Source organism: Dendropsophus ebraccatus, chromosome 9 (assembly GCF_027789765.1).
Source record: "Dendropsophus ebraccatus isolate aDenEbr1 chromosome 9, aDenEbr1.pat, whole genome shotgun sequence".
In the NCBI taxonomy this organism is placed as follows: Eukaryota; Metazoa; Chordata; class Amphibia; order Anura; family Hylidae; genus Dendropsophus; species Dendropsophus ebraccatus.
Window position 1 is genome coordinate 98,399,973 of NC_091462.1, and position 23,704 is coordinate 98,423,676.

At 41.7% G+C, this 23,704-nt stretch overlaps 1 protein-coding gene across 2 annotated transcripts in view; it reads right to left on the reverse strand.

The window, feature by feature from the left end:
* Positions 1 to 250: 250 nt before the first annotated feature.
* RBBP6 (RB binding protein 6, ubiquitin ligase) overlaps positions 251 to 23,704 on the reverse strand; it is a 38,796-nt gene continuing 15,342 nt past the window's right edge. Inside the window, exons 4-17 of one of the 2 annotated variants that reach the window (XM_069983985.1) lie at positions 20,958 to 21,002; positions 17,235 to 17,323; positions 17,040 to 17,136; positions 16,508 to 16,647; positions 16,023 to 16,195; positions 14,514 to 14,617; positions 13,525 to 13,877; positions 12,648 to 12,753; positions 12,498 to 12,558; positions 11,101 to 11,164; positions 10,391 to 10,759; positions 9,387 to 9,488; positions 7,348 to 9,096; positions 251 to 3,824 (exon numbers count right to left, since the gene is read on the reverse strand). In XM_069983985.1, the coding sequence (XP_069840086.1) occupies positions 2,069 to 3,824; positions 7,348 to 9,096; positions 9,387 to 9,488; positions 10,391 to 10,759; positions 11,101 to 11,164; positions 12,498 to 12,558; positions 12,648 to 12,753; positions 13,525 to 13,877; positions 14,514 to 14,617; positions 16,023 to 16,195; positions 16,508 to 16,647; positions 17,040 to 17,136; positions 17,235 to 17,323; positions 20,958 to 21,002 (5,208 nt within the window). In that variant the 3' untranslated portion in view covers positions 251 to 2,068. The remainder of the gene's footprint in view (positions 3,825 to 7,347; positions 9,097 to 9,386; positions 9,489 to 10,390; positions 10,760 to 11,100; positions 11,165 to 12,497; positions 12,559 to 12,647; positions 12,754 to 13,524; positions 13,878 to 14,513; positions 14,618 to 16,022; positions 16,196 to 16,507; positions 16,648 to 17,039; positions 17,137 to 17,234; positions 17,324 to 20,957; positions 21,003 to 23,704) is intronic. The other variant, XM_069983986.1, reaches the window with a different exon arrangement.

Sequence of the window (23,704 nt, forward strand, 5' to 3'; positions counted from 1 at the left end):
TTAACACAATGCAACTGATCCAAGCACAGATCCTATAGATCAAGGATGGATAAGCCTTAGGCCCTCCAGCTGTTGCAAAACTACAATTCCCATCATGCCCGGACAGCTTCGGCTGTCCAGGCATGATAGGAACTGTAGTTTTGCAACAGCTGGAGGGCCAAAAGTTCCCCATTCCTGCCATAAATCCTTATCAGAGCTGGATCCTCCAGTGAAATAGAATCAAAAACAGAAATACAAGCCATTGTCCAAGAAATTTTAAATTCATTGTCATTTATTCACAGAAGGAAAAAAAAATATTCTACACGGCTTTGTTTGAGGTAGGGTCGCTCTTTCGTTTGTTTACAAACCTTTTCAAACAAGGGGACATCATGTTAGATCACCTTCTCTGCATAGTGCCAATTCTTATGAGAATTTAAAAAAAGAAAAAAAAAATGCACAAAAAAAATTCTGAAAAAAATCCAGTTTAAAAAAATAAACAAAACAAAACTGTACAGCTGGTAAAAAGTGCAAAGGAGGCCATCAAGAGCAGCGTATGCAGGGTTAGATATGATGGCTCATCCTTCAGTCTGTACTGGCAGGCCTGTCCGCCAGCATTCATCCAAAGAACAAACTCAGATGCTTTGCTTCTTCCACATTCGTGATATATTACTGCAACATGCAGCAGCCTAAGCTTGGCCCTCGTACAGGGATCTTCTGGCATACATACGTAGGAGAAGCTAGCCTAATCCTAGTACTGTAAAAAGTTTGGAGACCTGCTGGATGCTGCATTGTAACCTTTACTGTGCACTTCTCAGTTCACAATTCTGCAGCACTTCCGACAGGAGGGTCACTGACCTGTAATACATTCTTTTCCCAACCTATCTACTCCTGGTACCCATTGATAATGTCCAATGCTGGGGTTCACCGCTTAGTTGCCCCATCATATACTGGTAGCAGTAGTAGGTGGGGAGCAGGGGTACTGTGCCTATACATTATAAATGTGCCATAAAGCAACAATGTTGTAGCAAAACAGCAGTTTTAACGGACACCCCTAAAATACAATAAGCCAATGATCAGAAAGTAGGCATGATCTCCTGTCCCGTATTTGGCTTAGTATAACCTTTTGAGAAGTTTCGGTTTACTTATTTTGTGCCCAATTTTAGTTTTCTTCTCCATTCACATCCAAACGCTTTATTCACAATGCTTCTGGTGTATTGTATGAGCCCAGATATGTAAAGTCTGTGCAAAATTCAACCCTTTATATCCTTTTAAACTGAAATATTGAAAATTGTGGAGGTAAAAATTGGACAAACTCGACCTCCTCTATACTGAACGGGTTTCTAGGCATGCAAGGTTGAAAAGGGCCCAAAGACTACTTTTGTTGGCCGATCCTGTATTGAGCAGATGGGACTAATATATATACACAGCAGTGTTCTCCAACCTGTGGCTTTAGAGCTGTTGCAAAATAACACTTATCACTCCCTGACAACCAAAGGTTGTCTTACCATGATCAGCTGCAATTCCAGAGAACCACAGGCTAGGGAACACCGATATACAGTAGTATGGATTTAGTGACACTTCTTTCCACTAAATTGTTGGAAATGAGAATAGTCCCCGCTCTATTAACATATGATTTGGGCAGCATTCAGGAGACTGGCGCCAGCAATTGTTTGCCATGTTAACCCATCAAGGCAAGCAAGTGGTATATCTGGGGGGGGGGGGGGGGGTTCAACACTAAACTGTGGCACCTCCTGTCATCCAGTGGCATTACAAGTTGCTGCTATTCCAGGAGAGATACTGCCACCTTCTGCGCCATCACCCTAGCTCACAGTACCCTAGTTTTCATTCTAATCCACAGCTAAAGGCCTAGTAGATAAATTAAAAAGAAACAAAGTATTTGCTATGTGGTCACAAGACACATTTCTGTACAAATAATTCCTTTATAAAGCTCTGATGTAAAAGTCGAAGATTCAATATATTAGGTGTGGCACAGTTTTCCGTTATTTACACAGCAAGATCGCTTACATTACATGGAAAATACAAATGCATACAGGAGACGGAGGGCGAGCTTGGTGCCCTGTCCCACATATTACAAGGTTGCAGGAGGCTTGGCTTTGGCCTCCTCCTTTTCAGTCTCTTTGTCTTTACTTTTCTTGGATTTCTTTTTTTTGTGTTTGTGTTTCTGGCCCTTCTCAGTCTCTGATTCGTTGCCTGTGTGCTTCTTATGCTTCTTGTGTTTCTTATGCTTCTTATGTTTTTTCTTTTCCTTCTTCCTTTTCTTTCTATCCGGGCTGCCTGTCGAGCTTACACTGCTACTGCGGCTACCAGAGTCACCCGGGCTGTGGCTACGGCTGGCGGCAGGACTGCTTTGGCCTGTGGCAGGCAAGTTACTACTAGCCACGTCTGCGATATCCATGTGTTCATCGTCCCTGTTTTTAGTTTCCTGAGCATCGTCTTGTTTGACAGAGGCATCACTATCACTTTCATTATAGTCTGGCACAAATGAGGCTTCATCAGTGTCTCTGGTCAAGTCTGTGGAGAGCCGTGTTGAGCGGCTTTGAGGACCCTTGCTCTTCACAGAGTCCTTCTCAGAGGTTTCCTTGTCCGTTTTTACCTCTGGTGAGGAACGTTTAGAGTGTGATGGCCTTTTATCACTTGTGTCTTCTGAACCTTTTGATTTAGATGGGATTTTCTCTTTCCCCCTCTCACCACTTCTGTCAGATGACACTTGATCATTACTGGTTTGCCGTTTAGATTCCGATGACTTTTGTTCAGCCCTTGGCTTGCGCTCTTGAGTGGGGCTATGGCTGCCGCTCTTTGAGTCTCTTGGAGCTTTCTTAGGTTCTCTTGACTCATCTCTGGGCCTTTCTTTTTGGGAGCTGGATGATGAATCTTTGTTCCTGAGAGGAGATTCCTTTCTCCTCTCCTCTCTTCTCTTGGAGCCACTGTGCTCTCGACTGTCGTAATCCGACTTTTTATCTTTGCTGTCATTCTCAGGCTTCTTTTCCTTAACCTTGCTATCGTGCTCAGGTCTTCTTTCTCTCTCTCTGCTTTCATGCTCTTGTTTCCTATCCCGTTCTCTGCTGTCATGTTCTTGCCTCCTTTCTCGATCCCTACTATCATGTTCTGCCTTTCTGTCCCGGGAATCATGATCTTGCCGCTTGTCATGCTCATTCTTTTTGTCTTTGTCTCTGCTGTCATGTTCGGTCTTTCGATCTCGGTCATGTTCTTTCTTGTCCCTTTCTCTGCTCTCATATTCTTGTTTTCGGTCTCTGCTGTCCCCGTGTTCAGACTTCTTTTCACGAGTGGGAGTAAAGTCTTTGTTGGAGCTGCTGTGTCCCGCTTCTTGTCTTTCAGATGACCGGTCTTTCGAGGACTGTTGGTTGCGTTCAGAACTGCTGTCATTTTGGGAACTTCCTTTTCTTTTATCAGAAGGTTCCTTTTCAGTTGCAGGGCTATCTTTATCTTTTGATCTGTTCTTGGTCAGAGAAACTGAGGATTCCTTGGTGGATCTAGCATCTTGAGGTGTACCTTCACCTCCCTGCTTGGGCTTATCTGAAGAACTAGCTTCTTTTTCTGGCAAAATGACAGTAGATGTTGGTTTGGATACAACACTCACTGGCTTTCCAGCATTGGACGTTCCTTGTGTCTCTTTAGAGTCATCATCCTCAGACTCAAATTCATCTTTGTCCCATTTTGACTGTGGAACCTGAATCATTAAGATGACATCTTCTGGGGGTGCTGTACTATCGTTGTTATACTCTTCTAAGGTCTTAATAACCGTTCTTTTAGTGTCTTGTTTCTCTTCTGCTTTACGGACAGGACTTCCACCTGTGGAGCTTGTACTGTTGAACAAAAAAAAAGTAATAAATTACTACAAGCAAAGAAAGGAATAAATTCTTAATCATTACAAATATTAGTCCCTCATTGCCTGTCAAGATGTTACCTGTACTTTGGTGAGGTCTAGTGGGGCTGGCTGTCATTGTTTACCAGTGTTTGTACCTGCATTCACTTAACAGGACAAAGCTGCATGATCTTGCAGTGCTGCTAGCTATAGTAGTGATGCAGGTATTAATGCTGGTAAACATTGAAAAGGCTGCTGAACTCATAAGTGCTTTAGCTTTTTTAAAGGGAATTTGTTGGCTACAATTCAAATTCCAAACTGCTGCAATGTTAGATGCTGTTAGGCCAGAGAGACACATGATACCTTTCATATAACAGTCTGTGATTCCAGAACATAGAAAAATGCTTTCGTTATATAGTAAGAAGAGTCAGAGACTTAGACTAGTGCACCAAGCTATAACACCTCCTAACTCCCCTCTTCTATACCTGACCATGCCTTAAAGGGGTAGTCCACCCAAAAAAAATTTCTTTCAAATCAACTGGTGCCATAAAGTGCCAGAGATTTGTAATTCACTTCTATTAAAAAATCTTAAGTCTTCCAGTACTTATCAGCTGCTGTGTGTCCAGCAGGAAGTGGTGTTTTCTTTCCTGTTTGACCCAGTGCTCTCTGTTGCCTCCTCTCTCCATGTCAGGAACTGTCCAAATCAGGAGCAAATCCCCATAGAAAACCTCTCCTGCTCTCCAGACTGGAAATAATACAACTTCCTGTTGGGCATACAGCAGCTGATAAGTACTGGAAGGCTTGAGATTTTTTAATAGAAGTAAATTACAAATCTCTGGCACTTCATGGTAGCAGTTGATTTGAAAGAAAAAAAATTTTGGTGGACTACCCCTTTAAGCTTGTAGACAATCAGTTGCTTGGAAAGCATCGGACTTCCTTTCCCAGATAATTAAAGCATATCTCTACATCCTGGAAGCACAGCTGGATATATGAAAGACACCATGTGTCTCCTTGTCCTAACAGCTATGTAACAGCGTTAGCAGGTTGGAATATGAATTGCAGCTGACAGATTCCCTTATAATTGCCAGGTATCACTGTCCTGGCACCTCTGCCAATCTTATCTTGGTTGCCCTTAAACTAGCAGATCGTTTCTATTTCTGTAGACGCACCCCACAACCAGGAGGGTCTTTGCAAAAGCTACCAAAAATTGGTTGCTACAGTTCAGTTGCTAGTTTACCAATATCAAGTCCCTTTCCCATGTTAATTTCACCAAACTACCCTATTTTATATGTATTACCGACCTGTATATTCATATTTTACTGTATTGCTTAAACAGGAGGGGGGATTCCTATGTCAACATATTTCTAGAATATGCCATGATTTTATAATTAATAGCAGGGCTGTGGAGTCAAAGTCGTGGAGTCGGAGCTAGTTTTGGCTGGAGTCGGAGTTGGAGTTAGCTTTGGCTGGAGTAGGAGTTGGAAAAAAAATACCGACTCGACTCCAGCTTTAAAAAAAAATCTTTAAAAAATGTAGAATTGAATTTTGATATGAATTTTACAAGTTTTGCTCATGAATATATATTATGAGCAACATTCTAATAGGACACTGGCCCTATTACATAAGGGTGGTCATGGAAAAGTTGTCGGTCACTATTTGGCAGTTTGTTTCTGAGCTGAAAGAGTCCAGTGTGTGTGTGTGTGTGTGTGTGTGTGTGTGTGTGTGTGTGTGTGTGTGTGTGTGTGTGTGTGTGTGTGTGTGTGTGTGTGTGTGTGTGTGTGTGTGTGTGTGTGTGTGTGTGTTAGGGGAGATCTGTGCTGTTCTCTTCCTAGATGCTGGATGACTGTATATGAGCAGCATTGTAATGTGAAAATATCCTGTGTAATATAGAGGAGGAGAAGACATAAGTATTGTAGCAGTAACCTCTGTCCTCAGTGTGGTGTTTTCTCTCTGGGAGAAGATTGTGTGTTTTTCTTCAGTGTTCAATGGCTGCAGCGGTGTGTGTGCGTGTGCTATGGCTGCAGTAGGCTGTGTGTGTATGCTCTGGCTGCAGCAAACTGTGTGTATGTGTGCTATGGCCGCAGCAAGCCGTGTGTGTGGTGTGCGCTATGGCTGCAGCAGGCTGTGTGTGTGCTATGGCTGCAGCAGGCTGTGTGTGTGGTGTGCGCTATGACTGCAGCAAGCTGTGTGTGTGTTTGCTATAGCTGCAGCAGGCTGTGTGTGTGTATGCTATGGCTGCAGCAGGCGCTGTGTGTGTGTGTGTGTGTCTCCCCACGGTGACCTTCTATATCAGTATGTGTGACCCCTCTCTATATCTAAGTATCTGGCATTGTTAGAAGTGTTTCTTTAAGTATGGTGAATATTTAGTTAGAATCGTAGAAGACAGTCAGCAGGAAAAGATCACCTGCTCCATCTAGTCTAGTGAGCAGTTCAAGACATGGAGGCTGGAGACTGGCTGCATCCACTGCACACACAGGAGAAGCTGCTTTATATCTTTCCTCATTCCCTCAGTCACCCCAGGATCATGTAGGACATTAGGGAGAAGCTGCTGAGCCAGTGTGATAAATAACTCCCCTGGTATATGACTGGCCATTTATGAAGGAGCAGGAGTCTGAGTCTGGAGTCGGTCCTGATAAAATTCAGGAGTCGGCACTTTGGGTTACCGACTCCACAGCCCTGATTGATGGAGTCTGACCTCTAGGAATCCCATATTAAAGGGGTTATCCAGCACTACAAAAACATGGCCACTTTTCCCCCTCTCTTATCTCCAGATTGGGTGGGGTTTCAAACTCAGTTCCATTGAAGTAAATGGAGCTTAATTGCAAACCGCACCTGAACTGGAGACAAGAGAGGGGGAAAAGTGGCCATGTTTTTTGTAGCGCTGGATAACTCCTTTAAGAATAAAGGTGACAGTGCTGGTGTAGTACTACGTCCCATTGACTGTTTTCCCTGCAACACTGTCATTGGCTACCTGTCTACACAAGTACACTAGGAACACCACTGTGCAGGGAAAAGAGGGAGGAGGAAGACATGGCACTAAAGAAGTCATGATTAGTGCTTGAGATCAACCCCACCAATTTGACATATCCTATTAATAGAGCATTACTTATAGAAATAGGAAAAGCTCTTAAAATGATCTTTCCAGTCAGAAGTGTCTGATGTATAGGGCAGCAGCCACAGTAGTAGTAGTAGTAGTAGTAGTAGTAGTAGTAGTTTGCATGAAGTGACAATTAAGCATGCTCCCTGGCACTGTATTCAAAGTCTGTGGCATTGACAGAAGCTAGAAATAGATCACTTTAGTCAGTGTTATAGACTTCAATTGCAACGTCAGGGTCCATGCACATCTGCTACTCTATTCAATACTCTTCAGACTATGCTCACTCACAGTTTCAATGCAGTAACGCAATGAAACTGCAATGTGTGAACACTACCTAAATAATCCTTGTAAGCAGCAATTTAAATGTTTTTAGAATCTGCTAACAGACTAAAGAGATAAGTCTAAAGGAAAAAAGAATCATTGGTACCTGGTATAGTCCACCAAGGTGGACCCGGATCCATCAGGGGCAGGGATCTTCTTTCTTACTTTTCCCTTAACACGTTCTGTCTTTGGTTTGGCAGGGACTGCTGGCTCAGTCTTGTCTTGTGCTTCCTCTGTTCCACCAACAGCTTCGGCGTTTGCAATTTTCTTTCCAGTCTCCCGGTTCAGTTTTATCTTTTTCACAGTCGTGGTTGATGATGTGGTTGTTTTATCTTTCTCAGGAATCTTTTCGGGTTTGACAGTCTCGGCCTCAGTTTTCTGCTTAGAGGCAGGAGGTTTTGGAGCCTCAGTTGTCTCCACTTTTGCATTTTTAACTGGCTTTTCCTGTTCCTTTTCTGTAGATTTGTCATCTGTTTTTCTCTTGCGTTTTTCAGGCTTAGACTCGGCTGTTCTGGGCTTTTCTGCAGCCTTTTTGGACTTTTCTTCCTTAATGACTGGCTTGTCCACTTTGGAGTCTTTTGTCGTGTGCTCCTTTTTGTTCTTTTCATCTTTAGACTGCTTACTATCCTGACCGTCTTTTATTGCCTTCAGATGGACTTTCCGAGGCAGCATGGTTTTATCATCTTTTTGACTAGAGATTGGTTTCACATTCTCATTCTTCTGAGATTCCTCTTTAACCTTTTTTACTGGCGGCTCAACACTTGCTGGTTTAGCTTTCTCGCCATCTCCTGCCTTTTCAACCTTGACCACCTTAGAAGTTGTTTCTTTCTTGGGCTGGTTTACATCCGCTCTACGCTTTGTCTTATCGACTTTCACTCTAGGTTTTTCTCGTTTGTCCTTGTCGGAGAGAGGCTTCAGAGCAATAGACTCCGCATCCATGGGCTCATCTCTAACTGGGGTGGCGTCATCTTTGCTGGTGGGCGCAAACATTTGTTCATTCCTTTTGCCATCATCCCCATGTGGATCTCTGTGTTTTCTGGATCCTTCAGTTCCAGTCCTGGAAACCCCTTCGCTTTCTTCTTTCCGTCTCTTTCTGTGTTTCTTATGTTTGTTTCCCCTTGAGTCACTAGATGGAATAAAAGGCTCTCTTTCTTTTGATTTTCTAGTTTCCTTTATCATGTGCGTATCACGTGGTAGCAGCTTTTCCTGATAACTACTGATAGAGCGCAATCGGGGTAGTAAAGGTGGAGGATAATTGTCTCTCTGGCCTCGATTATAAGGAGAGTGATCTCTACGAGTCTGAGGTGGAAGGAGAAATCTGTTGTCAGGGAAGTTTTCCCTACCGATAGGCGACCTTTGTCTTGGAATGGCATTCATTGGCGCTACTTTATAATACTTTTCATACCAGTCCCTGTATCTACGTTCCCACTCTCTGTAAACTTCCTTGTCATAAGGATCTCTGAGATCAGGCTGTCGACTATATAGAGCTTTAACATCATATGGTGGGAATTCACGGTACCGATTGGCATAATCCCTTTCTCCTTCAACTTGCTGAAGTAGTCTCTTATTAGCAGGAGAAGGTGGTCTGTATGGCGGGGATCTAGAGCGAGAGTGGAATCTCCTGTATGGTGATCTTGACCTGGACCGAGGATATCCATGGGACCGGGACCTTGAACGGTAAGTACGTCCTTTTCCATGGGCTTTCCTCTGATAGGAAGGAGATCTTGAGAAAGATCGAGAACGTGATCGACTGAAAGACCGAGAATAAGAACGTGACCTAGAAGAGCCAGATCTTGACTTGGAATAAGAGTAGGAACTTTTAGAGTACGATGATCCAGAGTATGGAGATTTGGACCTATTTAAGACAAACAGAAACAAACGTGAAAAATCTTCAGCATATGTGTCTCTCATTATGAAAACCTCAGATGGCAAAACAGAAATGACATTACTAAAGCATGCATATGATACTTTGTACCAGCACATGGAGTTGGGGTATGGATAATTGATGTTTTTACCAGTGATAGACAAAATCCTGAAAATGTACACACAGAATGCAAGGGATGACAAACTTCCATTACACCCCAACAAAAATGACAAAAAATAAAAATACTGATCATGCTTCAGAGGTTTTCATTCATGTCTCACCTGGAGTAGGAACGCTTCCGCTCGTTCTGAATTTTCTTATATTCCAGCAGTTCTTTCGCAAAATCATTTGCAAATTCTTCAAGTTTTGATTTCTTCTTCTCCCTGAAGAATGGAGATTACAAAAAACAAAACAAAACAAAAACAAAAAACAAACAAAAAAAGAATGTCAACATGCAAGTTGCTGTCTTTGAGAGAAAAGAGAGCTATATGCATAGTTGCCTCAAGTGTTCGGTTTCAGGATCTTGTCTTATCACAGAATCAATTGGTAACTACTTAATTATACATTGGGGAAATTTTACTATTGCAAAATAAAAGAAAAACGCACATGACGTGCACCACATTTATTATGGGCTAATGTGATTTACTACACACCAAGGTAAGAGTTTGTCTTATCTTTAGTAGCATGAAGTGCAACATACTACAGTACCATTACATAATACAGTGACACCTTTGAGACACACCCAAAATTGCATTGAAAAGTGGTCATAGGGAAGATCTCCTCAAAGAAAGCTAACATATGTGTAATGCTTGAATGAAAATTTGTAATAAGGAACATGGCGTGAATAAGGGGGTGGTCTTCTTAGAGGTGGTGTTTAGAAGAGACTTCACTGTACTGTTGTATCTGGAAATCTAGGCCCTATCGAAATTCATATGAAATGAAGCAGCCTTCAAACAGGTTTTGAATACATTTTCCAGCAGCTCCTATGCAAACTATGTGTCTCCATGGTCACAGATGTTCAACTCATATTCCCATATGACATCTGCTTCTGGCCGACAGATTTTACGGAAAGCTTACTTTTAATAGAAGCTACAGAAACAAAATGATAGGAAATTCTTAAACATCTACTTTTATATTTTTAGCTGTACTAGGGAAAGAAAAAGCCATGTGAAGGTTGGCCTAATTTAAAAAAAAAAATACAATGAGATGTATTTTATATATTTAATATTTTTTTGCAATTTTTACATCATAAATGTTTTTAATTAAAAAGTAAGACCATACTTACTCCTCCTTTAGTCGCCTCTGTTCTCTATAGAATTCCTCTTTGGAGAGAGGTGGTGCCAGGGACTGTGCAGGAATAGCATTTGCATGTGCTGCCTGGACTGCTGGATTGACCCATGGGGCTGACACTGTTGCAGGTGCTGTAGGGAAGCCTGGGGGTGGAACGTTGTAGCCAGCAGCAGGGGGCTGTCCGGGCGGAAACTGTGGCGGGAACTGAGGTGGTGGCACACCAGGAGGCAATTGAAGACCATGGGGTGGTGGTGGAGGAAAGAGAGGTGTTGGTGGTGGTACATATACAGGACCCGAGGACGTCAAAGATGGTACTTGGTTTCTTGGCGGGCGATCACTGTGAGGGTGACGGCCACGGCTATGCCTAGGACGAAAAATTTGTGAAAGTATTCACACGTCAAGTCACATGTAAAATAGTGAAACCTCTAACAGATACAGTTTTTTATGCTGCCTTTGTATTGATCCATAAATAAGGTTTCTGTAAAGCTAGAGAAAAAAAACTTCTCTCAGACTTCATAAGTTGTGTGTAACCATTGGTAGAAAATTTAAGGCTAAGAAAAAAAAAAGCTGCACATTTATTTGTGTTAAATACGCATGCAAATAGAGAAGGCAGGCAATGGCTTCTAAGCCCCCAGAATTAATTAATTTCATTAACTTACTACTCCTGCTTTGCATGTTAAATTAGCATGGAATTATAATACTAACCCATCCCATCCTAGGTGCGGCCTTGGTCCAGAAGGTCTTGGTATATTGGCTCTCATCAGTGGAGCTGTGAAATGAGAAAGGAGAAAAAAAAAAACAGCAGGTAAAATGTCTGAAAAGCAGACGGCGGTAGGCAGGGCTGTGGTGTCAGCTAGTTTTGGTTGAAAAAATATGTACCAACTCCAGCTTAAAAAAAAAGTAAAATTTAATTTTATTGTTGCATTTTCATATGAATTTTATAGATGTTCCTCATTAATATATTTTATGTTGTATAAATCTATAAAGGACCTTATTTATAACAACCAGAAAACCCTCTCGCATACATTTACATTTATATGTAAATATATCAGTAATATAGCACTGGCCCTATTAGTGGTAGTCGGAGCTGGAACTGAGGCTTAATGACTCCGCAGCCCTGATAGTAGGGCTGCAAACCTGGAAATACAAGCAGGCATCCCTCAGTGTTCACTAAAACTAGCTTACTTGTAGGTCGCTGGCTGAGGTTCCATATACTGCAGTGAACTAAGATACTTGGCATATATAGTTGTCATCCATTTTGCTACATACTTCTGACTTCAGGACACAATTACTCATACAAGGAGCATTATTTTAACAATAGGGATGCTACTATTCTAAGAGAAACCCCTCAACAGAGTTGACAGTGGTATGGAGAGGAATACAGGGAAGGCTTTGACTCCACAAAACTGATTGTATATGTGTAGTGAGGTGTTAACACAAGCACATTTTAGTGTAATTAATACAATCACATAAAGCCTTAAATTCTTTTGTTTCAAATGAACTTAAAAGATTGGGGGATAACTAGCTGATCGGTGGTCATGTATGGCCACCACTCCATTTACTATCTAGGGGACTTGTGCGAATTGCCAAGTGCTGAACTAGGCTATGTTCAAAGGTCCCATAGAAGCAAGGGTCGAGCTTGGGTACTTGTGATCATGGAGGGGGGGTTATTGGTCACAGAAGTCAGACAACTACTAATCAGCTAGCACTTATCCTGTGAATAGGAAATAACTTCTTGGAATAACCCTTTAGCATCCAAACATACTCAGAAGATTTGAAGTGTCTATTCATTAGCTTTAAGACTATCTCCACACAATGTAAGAATACATGTAAATAACGGCTGTTTAAGTTCATTAATAACGGCCGTTGTTTTGCAGCAACGCCCTTTTTTGCAATTATTTTTACATTGTGTGAACATCTGTAACTGAGATGGTATGTGTGAATGTACACTACATGTTACCATAGAACCCTATTGTACTATAGCGGCAATGCCTGGACCCAGCACACAGGGAAATTAATAAATGAGAAAAGGCAACTGTGGGAAAGCCAAATATTAATAAAAGGGTTTATTTATTTTTTTTGGTCTCCTAACCAGCACTTACTTGGAGGAGGGAGACAGTGAGTAGAAGGTGGCATCTGTCCAAGCACTGGAACATGGAAGCCCTAAACAAAAAGCAGAAAGCTTGTGACTATTTTTGAAATTCCAGGTTATTTGTGGTGATGTTCTAGGTGCATGGGATATAAATACTCACTTTGTCTGCCAGAAGGAGGTTGTTAGGAAGTGGTAAGCTGCTAGTCGATGAGACTGGAGCAGAAGGTGCAGAGGAAGAACGAGAACTTTCACTTCGCTTTTCATGACTAGTGACAAAATGAGAATGATTAAATTATTAGAAGAAATACTTATCAATCACATAATTAAAAGGGGGTTATCTGGGGAGCAGAAGACAGCTAAAGCCTTCTGCTTCCTGGCGTACAAACTTATACCCCCCCCCCCCCCCACACACACCATTTTAAAAACATGGAGAAGAGAGTTTAAGTCCTGATCATTGTGTGCGGGAGAAAACGCCCATGATGTCCAATAGCAGCACAGTATCATCACAACATCAGAGACCCCATGCAGCTTTTTGACATTGCGTGATTTCATCCGCATGCGATGATCAGACCCGCCCCGTCATGCCTCAGAAGGCCGGAATCAGAAGTATTGAGCACTGGAGAGCAGCTCAGCTGTCTCCTGCTCCCTGGACAACCCCTTTAATACGGACTTCATAATTTGTCTAAGGCAATGTTCTCTAATCTGTGGCTCCCCAGTTGTTAAACAACAACTACTATTGTGTCCTGCACAATACTGGTAGCGAAACTACAACTACTATTGTGCCCGGCTCAACAATGGTAGCAAGACTACAACTACTCTTGTGCCCTGCACAATACTGTTAGCTATTAACAGGCCCTATTTTACAGTGCAGTGTTTTTACAGAGCTGCAGAATAAGCCCTTTACAAGGGTGTCCTGTGCCACCCTAGAGTGGGCTTCTGGCTATGTAATGAGGGCTGCGAATATTTTACATCTTTCAGGCACTATATACGCTACTAAAGTTTTTATTACACACACACTGGCTTGGGCACAAACTTACTGATATGTAGACTCTGGTTTCTCTCGCTCTCGTTCCCTCTCCCTCTCCTTATGGACAGGTACAGACACTGCAGGCTCTGCGGGCTGCACCACAGGCTGAGGCTGTGCGTTTGCTTGTGCAGTGTTTGATGCGGCAGATGCAGTAGAAGCAGTGCTTTGGGGTGTAGAAGTTGGAGTAGATGTTACAGTAGTTTGGGCTATAAGAGGATCTTGCTGGCGAGATTGCACTGGACGTGTTGGTGGTTGGGTGTTACGCTGTGGTTGACTTGCTTGCTGTTGCCGCTGCTGAGAGGAAGCTTGTTGCTTACGAATCCGCTTCGTATAACCAGTTTCATTCTTAAAGTTATTCACTGCCTGAAAATGTAATGTGGAAACATAAGTCCTCAAATGCAGCAATGCCAAGTCAAGAACCCTGATGATAACCTGACTGAAAGCACATGCTGGTGAATAGGCCAACTATGTTTAAAAGCACAACAGACCCCCACCTAGTATTAGAGACCTGGCTGCACAGCGAAAGCAGCCACCTACCCAAAGATATTGTCACGAAATTGCTCATCTATGTAATCCATTTTATACTTCGCTGTAACCTTACTGCAACATGTGGCTACCATAAAAAATATGCGATTTTTCGGTGACAACTTTGCGCTAGACCATGTTAAACAGTGTTGCTTAGGTTATTGATAGCCTGTCCTCAGGTTAACCCATCAACATCTGATCGCCGTGAGTCACCTGTTTAACAGAACTATGGAACTTGCATGTATAATAAGATATACTGATACAGACTGCTCCATATATTATACTGCACTGTCGCTGGATTACTGCAGCTCAGCAACCAATCACCTCAAGGGGTGCCAAGCTGCAGTAACCCAGTACGGCCATTACACCATGAATGGAGCTGTCTGCTTCTCAGCTATGCTCACTATTTATGCAGCACTGGATACAAAATCCCAGAGAACCACTTTAGTTTTGTTGGAAGTAATGCTTTAGTACCTGACGTAGGAATTTATTGGCGATTAGGTTATCTGGAGAGACGTCCGACTGATGACAAGTAGGGCACGTGTGATCCTCGGATTCCAGTAGTGACGTGCGGATACCTAGAAAAAGAAAAATATAGATTACAGTTATCGCAGATCTTTGTGTAATAGGTACAATCCGAGACGCTGAAGATACTTATGTTTCCTTGCAGTGACACCACAAACATGAATTAAAAAGGCAGTGACCTAAATTGTCACTTGAGAAAAAAGGGGTGAGGTCGAAGTAAGGGGGGATTGAGAGGTCGATGGATCCACCTGCTCACCAAGCCAGTAAATTTTCCGCAATTTCCCAAATATTAAAGAAATTTTCAGTTCTTTCCACCCAATCCATACAAAACAGATAAGTTAATTTTTAACTTTTTTTTAGCTGATGCTGCAATGTGGTTTAGCGGTTTTCTGAAGCCTGTCGTGCACTTCTTTTGTGAGATCTGGCCAACCAAAGATTGACTATATAGGGTCCATTGGCACAAAAGTGGTAATATGGGTTTCCATGAATTGGTAAACCATCTGCCACAAGCTTTGGATGTGTGAGCAAGACCAAACAGTGATATATGTCTGCCTGAGGTTACAGCACTTTAAGTATGCATCTGTAGAATAAATGCCCATTAAGGTATCCTGCGTGGGGAAAATGTATGCCCGATTTAGTATTTTCAAGGTCATCTCTTAGTATCTGGCCGAGGGCAAGGCCTTATATGCATATTCCAAAAGTATGAAGTATAGTTTTAGCATCCATATCTGGGATGTTGTTGGACAATTGGGCTAGACCAGAGGCAATTTTTGCATAATCATTATCTGGAAGGATTTATATAGCCAGGTGATATGTCCCCTTGTAGTGCTTGGGCTTGTTATGCATTTGTGGAGGGTGAGATCCAATTAATGAGGTAAAAGTGATAGGAACACTGAATTGATAAGGGGCAACACCCCAAAACAGCTGTATGTGGATGGATACCTGGCCTTGGTTTCTCCCTTGTTATTACATTGACAGGGCCACTTAATATGGTGGTATTGGTGGTTTCCCTACAGAAGCCCACCCCTTGGCTGGGTCCTTCTTGGAGGGATATCTGGCTACTCCTGTGTTTCGAGACTCTTAAATGAGGCTCCACGGGCTATTTTTTTGCATATTGATGTTACCTCCCTGGAAGACTGGGTAACAAAGTGTTAAAGATAGTAAGTGGTTAATAGGTTGTTCTTTTTTCTTAATGTTTGCCAAGCCTTCCAAAGGGTCAGGAGAAGTGGGTTATAAGTGATGGTGAATGGAAGGGAGTTATAGGGTATACATATGTTTCTCCATTTGATTCAGTATTTTTACAAAATGTACTTACATTACCTTAAAGGTATAATGTAGTCTCTACAACTAACATTCACATCCTAGTAATTTTGCACTGCCAACATTATCCACTCAAAATGTATATCCCCAGTGGTAGAAAATAGAGAAGAGACCCCCAAAAAACACATCTATACTCACATTCATCACAATAGCTGTTTCCACAGCAGGGGATAACAACGGCATCGCTCATCATATCTTTACAGATCATACACAGCAGCTCATCGGGGATGGGGTCTTCCTCTTCAGAGGACGACGATTGAGTGTCAGGAAGAAATGGAGGCTTTTCTTTCTTGCCCATAGCATATGCCACCCTGCAATGTAACAATGATTTTAATAAAGACTTCCCCCACCACATTTGGCAGTAACAGTTTATTTTTTCATCCAAGCTTCCCATTAACCGTAACTACCCCCCCCAGCATATTGAGTGGGCTCAGATCTTGAGCTGGCACCAAGCACAATATTCCAAGTTGAATGAAGCCACGCATCTCTGGGCTGTGTTTTGTTTTTCCCTCTTGGGGAAGGCGGGGTCAAGTTCTGTACTGCAATTCCAGACATTGCCCATGTAAAAGAGTGGTGCAGTTTCAGCAGCCTGATAAATTTCTGTCCTGTACAGGGACACTTACGCATCAATAGTTGGTATGGCATATTTTCCAGTGTTTGTAAGCATAGCCCCCTTCATATTGGGATCTTCCACCTCCACCATAAAACTGCGTGGAATCCCAGTGCTCTTCTTTATCCTGGGAGTAGACTCAAAACTTTTGTCCTAAAGTGAAGAAATATCAAGAGGTTCAGTAAAAAAAAAACATAAGTAAGGGGATAGATAAAACAGAACAAGGCAGAGATAAAAAAAAAAAAAACCTAACAGCAGATCACACAAGCATCACATACATAACTTTGGTGATGCTGTGTGGTCCGGCATCTTCGGGGTGGGGTGTCTGGGACACTATCTGCTCTCACCCCTCTCCCCGAGGGCCGCATATCTATCCATGCGGTCAGTTTCCATTTAGGTATATAAGGGCTACCATGACATTAAGTGAGGTGACCAACTACTGGCTGTCAGGGCATGCTGGGAGTTGTAGCACAGGAACAGCACAACAGTAATTTAATCCATAAAAAAACTTTTTTTATTTAGTGATCCCCAAGTTAGAGACTTACCCCATTTGTAGGGCAATTCTTGATGTAATGACCGGGCTTTAAACATCTAAAACAAGTGTACGATGGGGGTGGTGGCCCCAGAGGCTTCTTCATGTAGCTAAGAAAATGAAGAGAAGGGAAAACCATTGGTATCTCATTCCCGTAGCAGATTAGTCAGATTGGAGACGTGAGCAGGAATGGCTGTTACCAACTTACTTGCTGGGATCATAGTCATGGCCAGACTGAGACATCATTGCTCTGATTTTATCCTCTTCCGAAGCATTGGCTTCAGCCAGATTGGCGGTCTGTTTAACAGGCAATTGTTTGGGGAGGAGAAAAAATTAGTCAAAAGAGAAATAAGGACGCAGAAGGCCCAAACACAACCAGGCACGCACACATTCAATGCTGTCGCATGTTCCTCGGTCCTAGGTGAGCTGTGGAAAACTATGGGACTCCTATACCCACTGGATAGGTAGGGATGACAGATTAACCCCTACAATGCTGAAGGCCATCAGCATTATAAAGGTTAAGGTACTTAGGCCATGTTTATACCCGATTATGAGAAATTCAAAACCTATTCATATATGGGGCCACAGGATGGCATGCAAAGAGTTAAACGGCAAAAAAAAGGATTCTCTGTCAGCATGTGCTGCATAGGAAGTCTATGCAGACCTCCACTGACAAATTATAAGCGCAAGATTAAAAAGGTGCCGGGTGTACAGCTTGGCAAGCCAGAGATTAGGTGTGTGCCAGTGACCCAGAGATGGGCTGCTAACCTGATGACGGAAATCACAGTAGCCAGACTTATAGACACAAAACTAACATACGTAAAACTTCCCTGCTGCTACAAGAGAAATAAAGGAGGAGAGAATAGCGGTTATGTCAGGTAATGCTCCATTCACTTCTCCTTACCAATAGAAACCCAAGTGTTAAAGATGCTGACCGAAATGTAAAACTTCTGTACATTAACAAATCCTTAGGATGAGAACCCTAAAACCATGCGAATGTCCAGCTTTACCACCATCTGTTAAGTCCAACATTCAGTGCAGATTAACCTTTTAAAGGAGCTATCCAGTGTTAGAAAAGCATGGTCGCCTTCTTCAATAGACAGCACCACACGTGTCTCCAGTTTGGGTGCAGATTTTTCAACTTCGTTCCATTGAAGTAAATGGGGCTTAATTGAAAACCACATCTGAACTAAAAGACAAGAGCGGTGCTGTCTCTGGAAGAAAGTGGCCATGTTTTCCTAACGCTGGATAACCCCTTTAATATATCCTTACAGCATAAAGCTTATAGGTTCAACTCACTAAGGAAATGGGAGCAAAATGGTAAATCGGATAAATGGAGCCCTGATAGCAATAAAAATACATTAAAGGATGAATGAGCACAGGCATGGTGTCCAGAGGATCTAAATCAAAATAAACATGCTATGATAAAACTACAAGTGGAGGCTCAACTTTAAAGATCATTTTTATCAAATACTTTAACTATGATCCAATGACAATCACATTCAGGACTCCCAATAACTGCAGGTGTGCCATTCTGTAGAGCATGTTCTGCAGTACTAGGATATAGACAATGCATATAGATGTCCGCCTACACCTAAACATTACGGATACATCACTGAACGTGAAGGGAATATAATTTGTCATAAAGCAATTTATTTGCAATGCAGCTTAATGTTTTAGGCCCCATTCACATCTTTATGGTCTATGTTGCATTAAGTTAGGCAGATGTACCAGTTTACGTTAACTGACTGAGCGCAGCCAATGGGCCTTCCACGGATACCTCACAGTTTGCACTAGCATACCTTTTCTGCTGATAACCCAATGTGAATGGGGCCTTAGGATTGGAGTGAGTAGTAAACTACCAAAAATTATGTTCAAAAGTCATCTGCAAAATGGTACACTTCATGTACTGCTGCAGGGGCTATAAAGCCCCATTGGTAAGTCTTGAAGGCCAAATACAACTTAGAGCCACTTTCTAGAAGACAGTAAGTTACTCCGTTTTACCAGAATTACTCCTTTTGGCTATGACCCATTAAAGACTGGCAGACAGCAGGGAACATACATCACACTGCTGACTATTCTAAGTGAAAATCTACCTTTGTACAAGGTTTCTAGGTCCATTTATTTCTTAGTATATCGTAGTCTGAGTTCTGATCAATAGGAGTCCAGTTGCTGATCACAAAAACAAAGGAGTAGAAGTGATCAGTGAAGCGCTGTTTCTGATTAGAGTATGATTATATATTATGGGGTGTATGCTACCACAGGAAATCTAGAAAGGAAGCGGAAGGGGAACGACTCATTTAAGCACTTCTGCCCCTTTGTTTTACTAATTTTTTAAATTTAGTAGTTGAAAAAGTAGGCTATGTTCACACAACTAGTAATGATGGCCGTTCTTTAGCAGTTGGACGTCATTTAACGCTAAACCACAGCATTTGTCAAACAAGGGCCATTATTAATGGCCATGGTTTTGCAACAGTGGCTGTTATTGATACGTTGTGTGAACATAGCCTTATTGTTACTTTACAAAACTTTTCATATGTCAGAAAGTCTTGTCCAAAGTCTTTATTTGGTAGAAGTGTTCACATCCTCACCAATTACTAGAGGAGGGCACTGCGGAAGACAAACTCCATAGACTTACTATAGAATCTCTCTCCTGCACTGAGATAGGAGAGCAGCAAGCCAGGGAAAGATGGACTATCTGGTAATGAATGGGGGTCTGAACACCCAAAGCCATCCCAATGTGTGGCATGTCTAAATATGACAGCTTTGGCTCCCAGTAACCATTACTGTATCCTTTTTATAGCAATAATAAAAAGGTGGGGGCTGCTGGAAGCCATCATTTTACTATTTATCTCCACGAGGGACCTGGAACCATTGGAAAACCAGAGCTCATATTCCTATATTAAGAAATAAACCAAAGCAAAATTGTTCAAGGGTGGACATTCACATTTCATCATCTGAGCTACCCAATAATAAATTCTACAAAGTGGCTCTAAAGAAACAAATAGGACAGTCCCTTCGGTAGTCAGTGCAGACATTAATAACTTGCAGCACCCTCCCCATATTATAAAACTTTCTGTATTTTACTTTAGTATTTTTTTTTTAAGCAGGTATAAACATGGGCTAGTTCATAGCAATCTGGGGTACCATCCCCCTCCAGTCATCTCTGGACAAGGAGGACGCGGACCGTGGCTACAGAACAGATGGGTAAATACAGCTTGTTCCATTGGCAGCGTCAGATATTTACCAGCGCACCGTGGATGGGCTCTGCACTCACTCACAAAACAAGCAAACTGTTCAATTTTTTTATTACAATAAAATTAAATTTTTACATTTATGGATCTGAACTTCACATTATTAGGCCATACTTTATGCATCAACATACAGATATTTACCATCTGAAAAATCGTAGGCAAAGTTGTAAAATGCATTATACAAGTGTCAAAGTGCATATGAGATACACAAAATAGCAACTCATTCCTTTGCTAGTGAAAAATAATTTGGAGATTGATGGCACGGTGTATTTTCATGCAAACACTCCAGTATAGGATACCAAGATGGCAAGTGTCCATCAAAACGTATAGCAAGAAGGGTTAAAGTCCGTCAATGGCAACGCTAAACCGCATTCTCTTCCGTACTTTAAAGTCTTCAACGCTCCAAAATTTTTTTTTAGAAAAATATTACGACCAAAAACCAAATGTCTTCTTGCGAAGAACATCTCAGTTTCTTCTTCTTGAGAACTGGTTGGCAAAGCATTGAGGCATAGTGTATTCTGTATATATCCCTTCTCCATAAGTGATTTTATTTTTAGGAAAAAACAAACACCCTGCACCGTTCAAACATGGAGAAACTTCATAGAACACCGAAAAAAAATACTAGCATGGCAGAAGGCTGAAAATCAAAATGAACAGTAATTTGTATATACATATACCTTAGCAAGCTGGGCCAGAGATATAGATGCAGAAGCGTCATCAATCTGTTCATGGAAAATTAAAACGTTCAAGTATTAAAAAACAAAAAAAAAATGCAATAATTCAAATGTTTTTACAGCAATGACTGAATCTTTACGGTCAGAAAGGGTCTAAACATTTACATAGAAAAGCAATGACATACAGTTGTTTCTATATGCATTTGTAGCAGATTAGAATTATACTAGAAAATGCAGCAATAAAAAGAAGAGCAAGACATGACAAAGAATTGTGCATAGTTTACAAAACCTTGTATGAATAATGAACTCCATATTTCTACAGAATTTAAAGAAAACACAAACTCTGTGTGTAATAGGTATACTAGAGGCCACAAAGTGATATGTATGCTGGGAAAAAATTTACATGTAAGTGAACTGCAGAACTCCCAGAGCTGTCCGGGATGCTGGAATTTGTAGTTTTGTAGCAGCGCTAAAGGACCACACTGATAAAAAGGGATGTGTCCCATTGACTATATAAGCTGTAGCAAAAAAATTAAAAATAAAATGGTAGATTCCACAAAATCTGTACTTGTCATCTGTATATTGAGGTCCAGTTTGCTGACTATATCAAGGTAGTGCTGAAGGAGCAATTCAGTTTTATAACCAATAGAAAAGACTATGGCTATTATATGTATAGTCATGTTTTACTGCTCAGTTCAATAGTTTTATAAGGAGGAGATCAAAGAAATGACATTTATGCCACAACCCCAGATATAGTCTGCAAAGGGCCACAAGCAGTCAAACATTTGTTGCAGTGGTCACATCCCCTAAAAATGGCCACATATTAGTAACCACCATTGTTTCTTCTGATAACAGATACGTAGCATTTATTGGTTTGTCATGGCATCCAGTTTTGGGAAAGAAAAAATGTCCATAAAGAGGATTAAAAAAAAAAAGAGGAGGGGGGGGGGGGGGGGCAATATTTGTGGAGGGCACTTAGAGATCACAAAAGACCACTCAAGTGTGTTTAAAATATATGTAAAAAAAAAAATAGCCAAAAAAGGTAAGTAGGTAAGGTCATTGGCTACAAAAGGAAAACCTATTAAGTAATCCTAGGTTTATGGATATAAAATACATATATTATGTGGAAACAAAGTGCAGAAAGGGGAAAGTTAAAATGGCAATATTAGCGGCAATACACCAGTAATCAGGAGCCAAGATATATTATCTACCCTACATACAGGGCCTATTCATGTTATGGTTATTAACAATCATTTGTAAAAACTTCTGACATGTCACATTGACATCAGAAGTGTGTATCAGTCGGGGTCCGGGTGCTGAGACCCCCGCCAATCACTAGAATGAAGAGGCAGAAGCCATCAGCCGCGCACTCTGCCCCTGATCTCCGCCCAGAGGTTCCATAGGCTCCCATTATAATTCTGTAGACTGCTCATATTAGCAGTCTACTGAATCCATCTCGGTATAGTGGAGATGAAGGGGCAGAGCACAGTATTTTAGCGATTGGCAGGGGTCTCAGCACCCAGACCCCACCGATGCGAACTTCTGACATACTGCTTTGACATGTCAAAAGTTTTTACAAATGATAGTTACACTTATGCCAAGGTAACATATGCAGACTGATAAGCTGGGACTAGGGTGCATACATAAAACCTTACCCTTATCATCATAAAGGCAGAATACGTTGGGGTTACTTGATCTAGCATCAGGTTTGTCCATTTTAAGGAACAACTTGTTACACTTTTACACTGAGAATAGCACCTGAAAAGTCTAGGAACCTGCACTGAACTTACATGTATTCAGGGAATAGTCAAACCTGTATAAGAAAGGGTTGATGCAAAGGGTCATGCTCCATGTAGGAGTCCGATATCCATAGCAAAGAAAGGATGGGACCTATTCTATGAGAAAAGGAGATGCATTGTCTGATCTCTGCACTTTCTACTCAAGCTGATCAATACTAAGGATCTGTTCACAGCTGCATTTATAACAGAAATGCTCTGGCAGAACCTGCTGACTTATAATGGGACAGAAAAAATATTGTAAGCAATGTCATGATCTGCATTATAAATGTGAACAGGGTCTTAAAGCACTCCAATCTTTCACTCAAAAATGGGTTGTAGTAAATTTGCATTAGCAAATAAACAGGGATCTTGTGTGGGCAGTGCAGGAGTCTGAAGCTTGGCAGCGACTAGTTAGTTTGCCTGGTTTTAAGATCTCTGAAGAGATGAGTCAGAGCCACCAGCCTGACTGAAATCTGCTCTACGGGTGGGTGTACACACGGCAGAGAGTTCTGGACAGAAATCAGTCACAATGCGGAGAATCTAGATTAATAAGTCTGTTGTGTCTGTATCTATCTGAAAAAAGTGGGTTTCTGAGCATGTTATAGTGACATGTCAGAAATAAGTATTGGTGGGGATCCGGGTGCTGAGACCCCCACAGAGCACTACAATAAAGGGGGTCAGACACACATAGCAGCACACACTCTGCCCCGTCTTCTCTACTATAAACTGTTACAATGGGAGCCAGTATACAGAATTACTAGAAGTTCCGTAAGCTTCCATCATAATTCCGTAGACTGCTCGTATTAGTTCATAGCAGAAAAGGTGCCCCTTCATTCTAGAAACTAGCAGGGGTCTCAGCACCCGGTCCCCACCGATAACTTCTAACGTGGCTGTTAAAAAGTAGAAGTTTGTTTAAATTACACTTTAAACGTCGATCAGACACAAGAGTCATACCTGATAAACTAGACTATT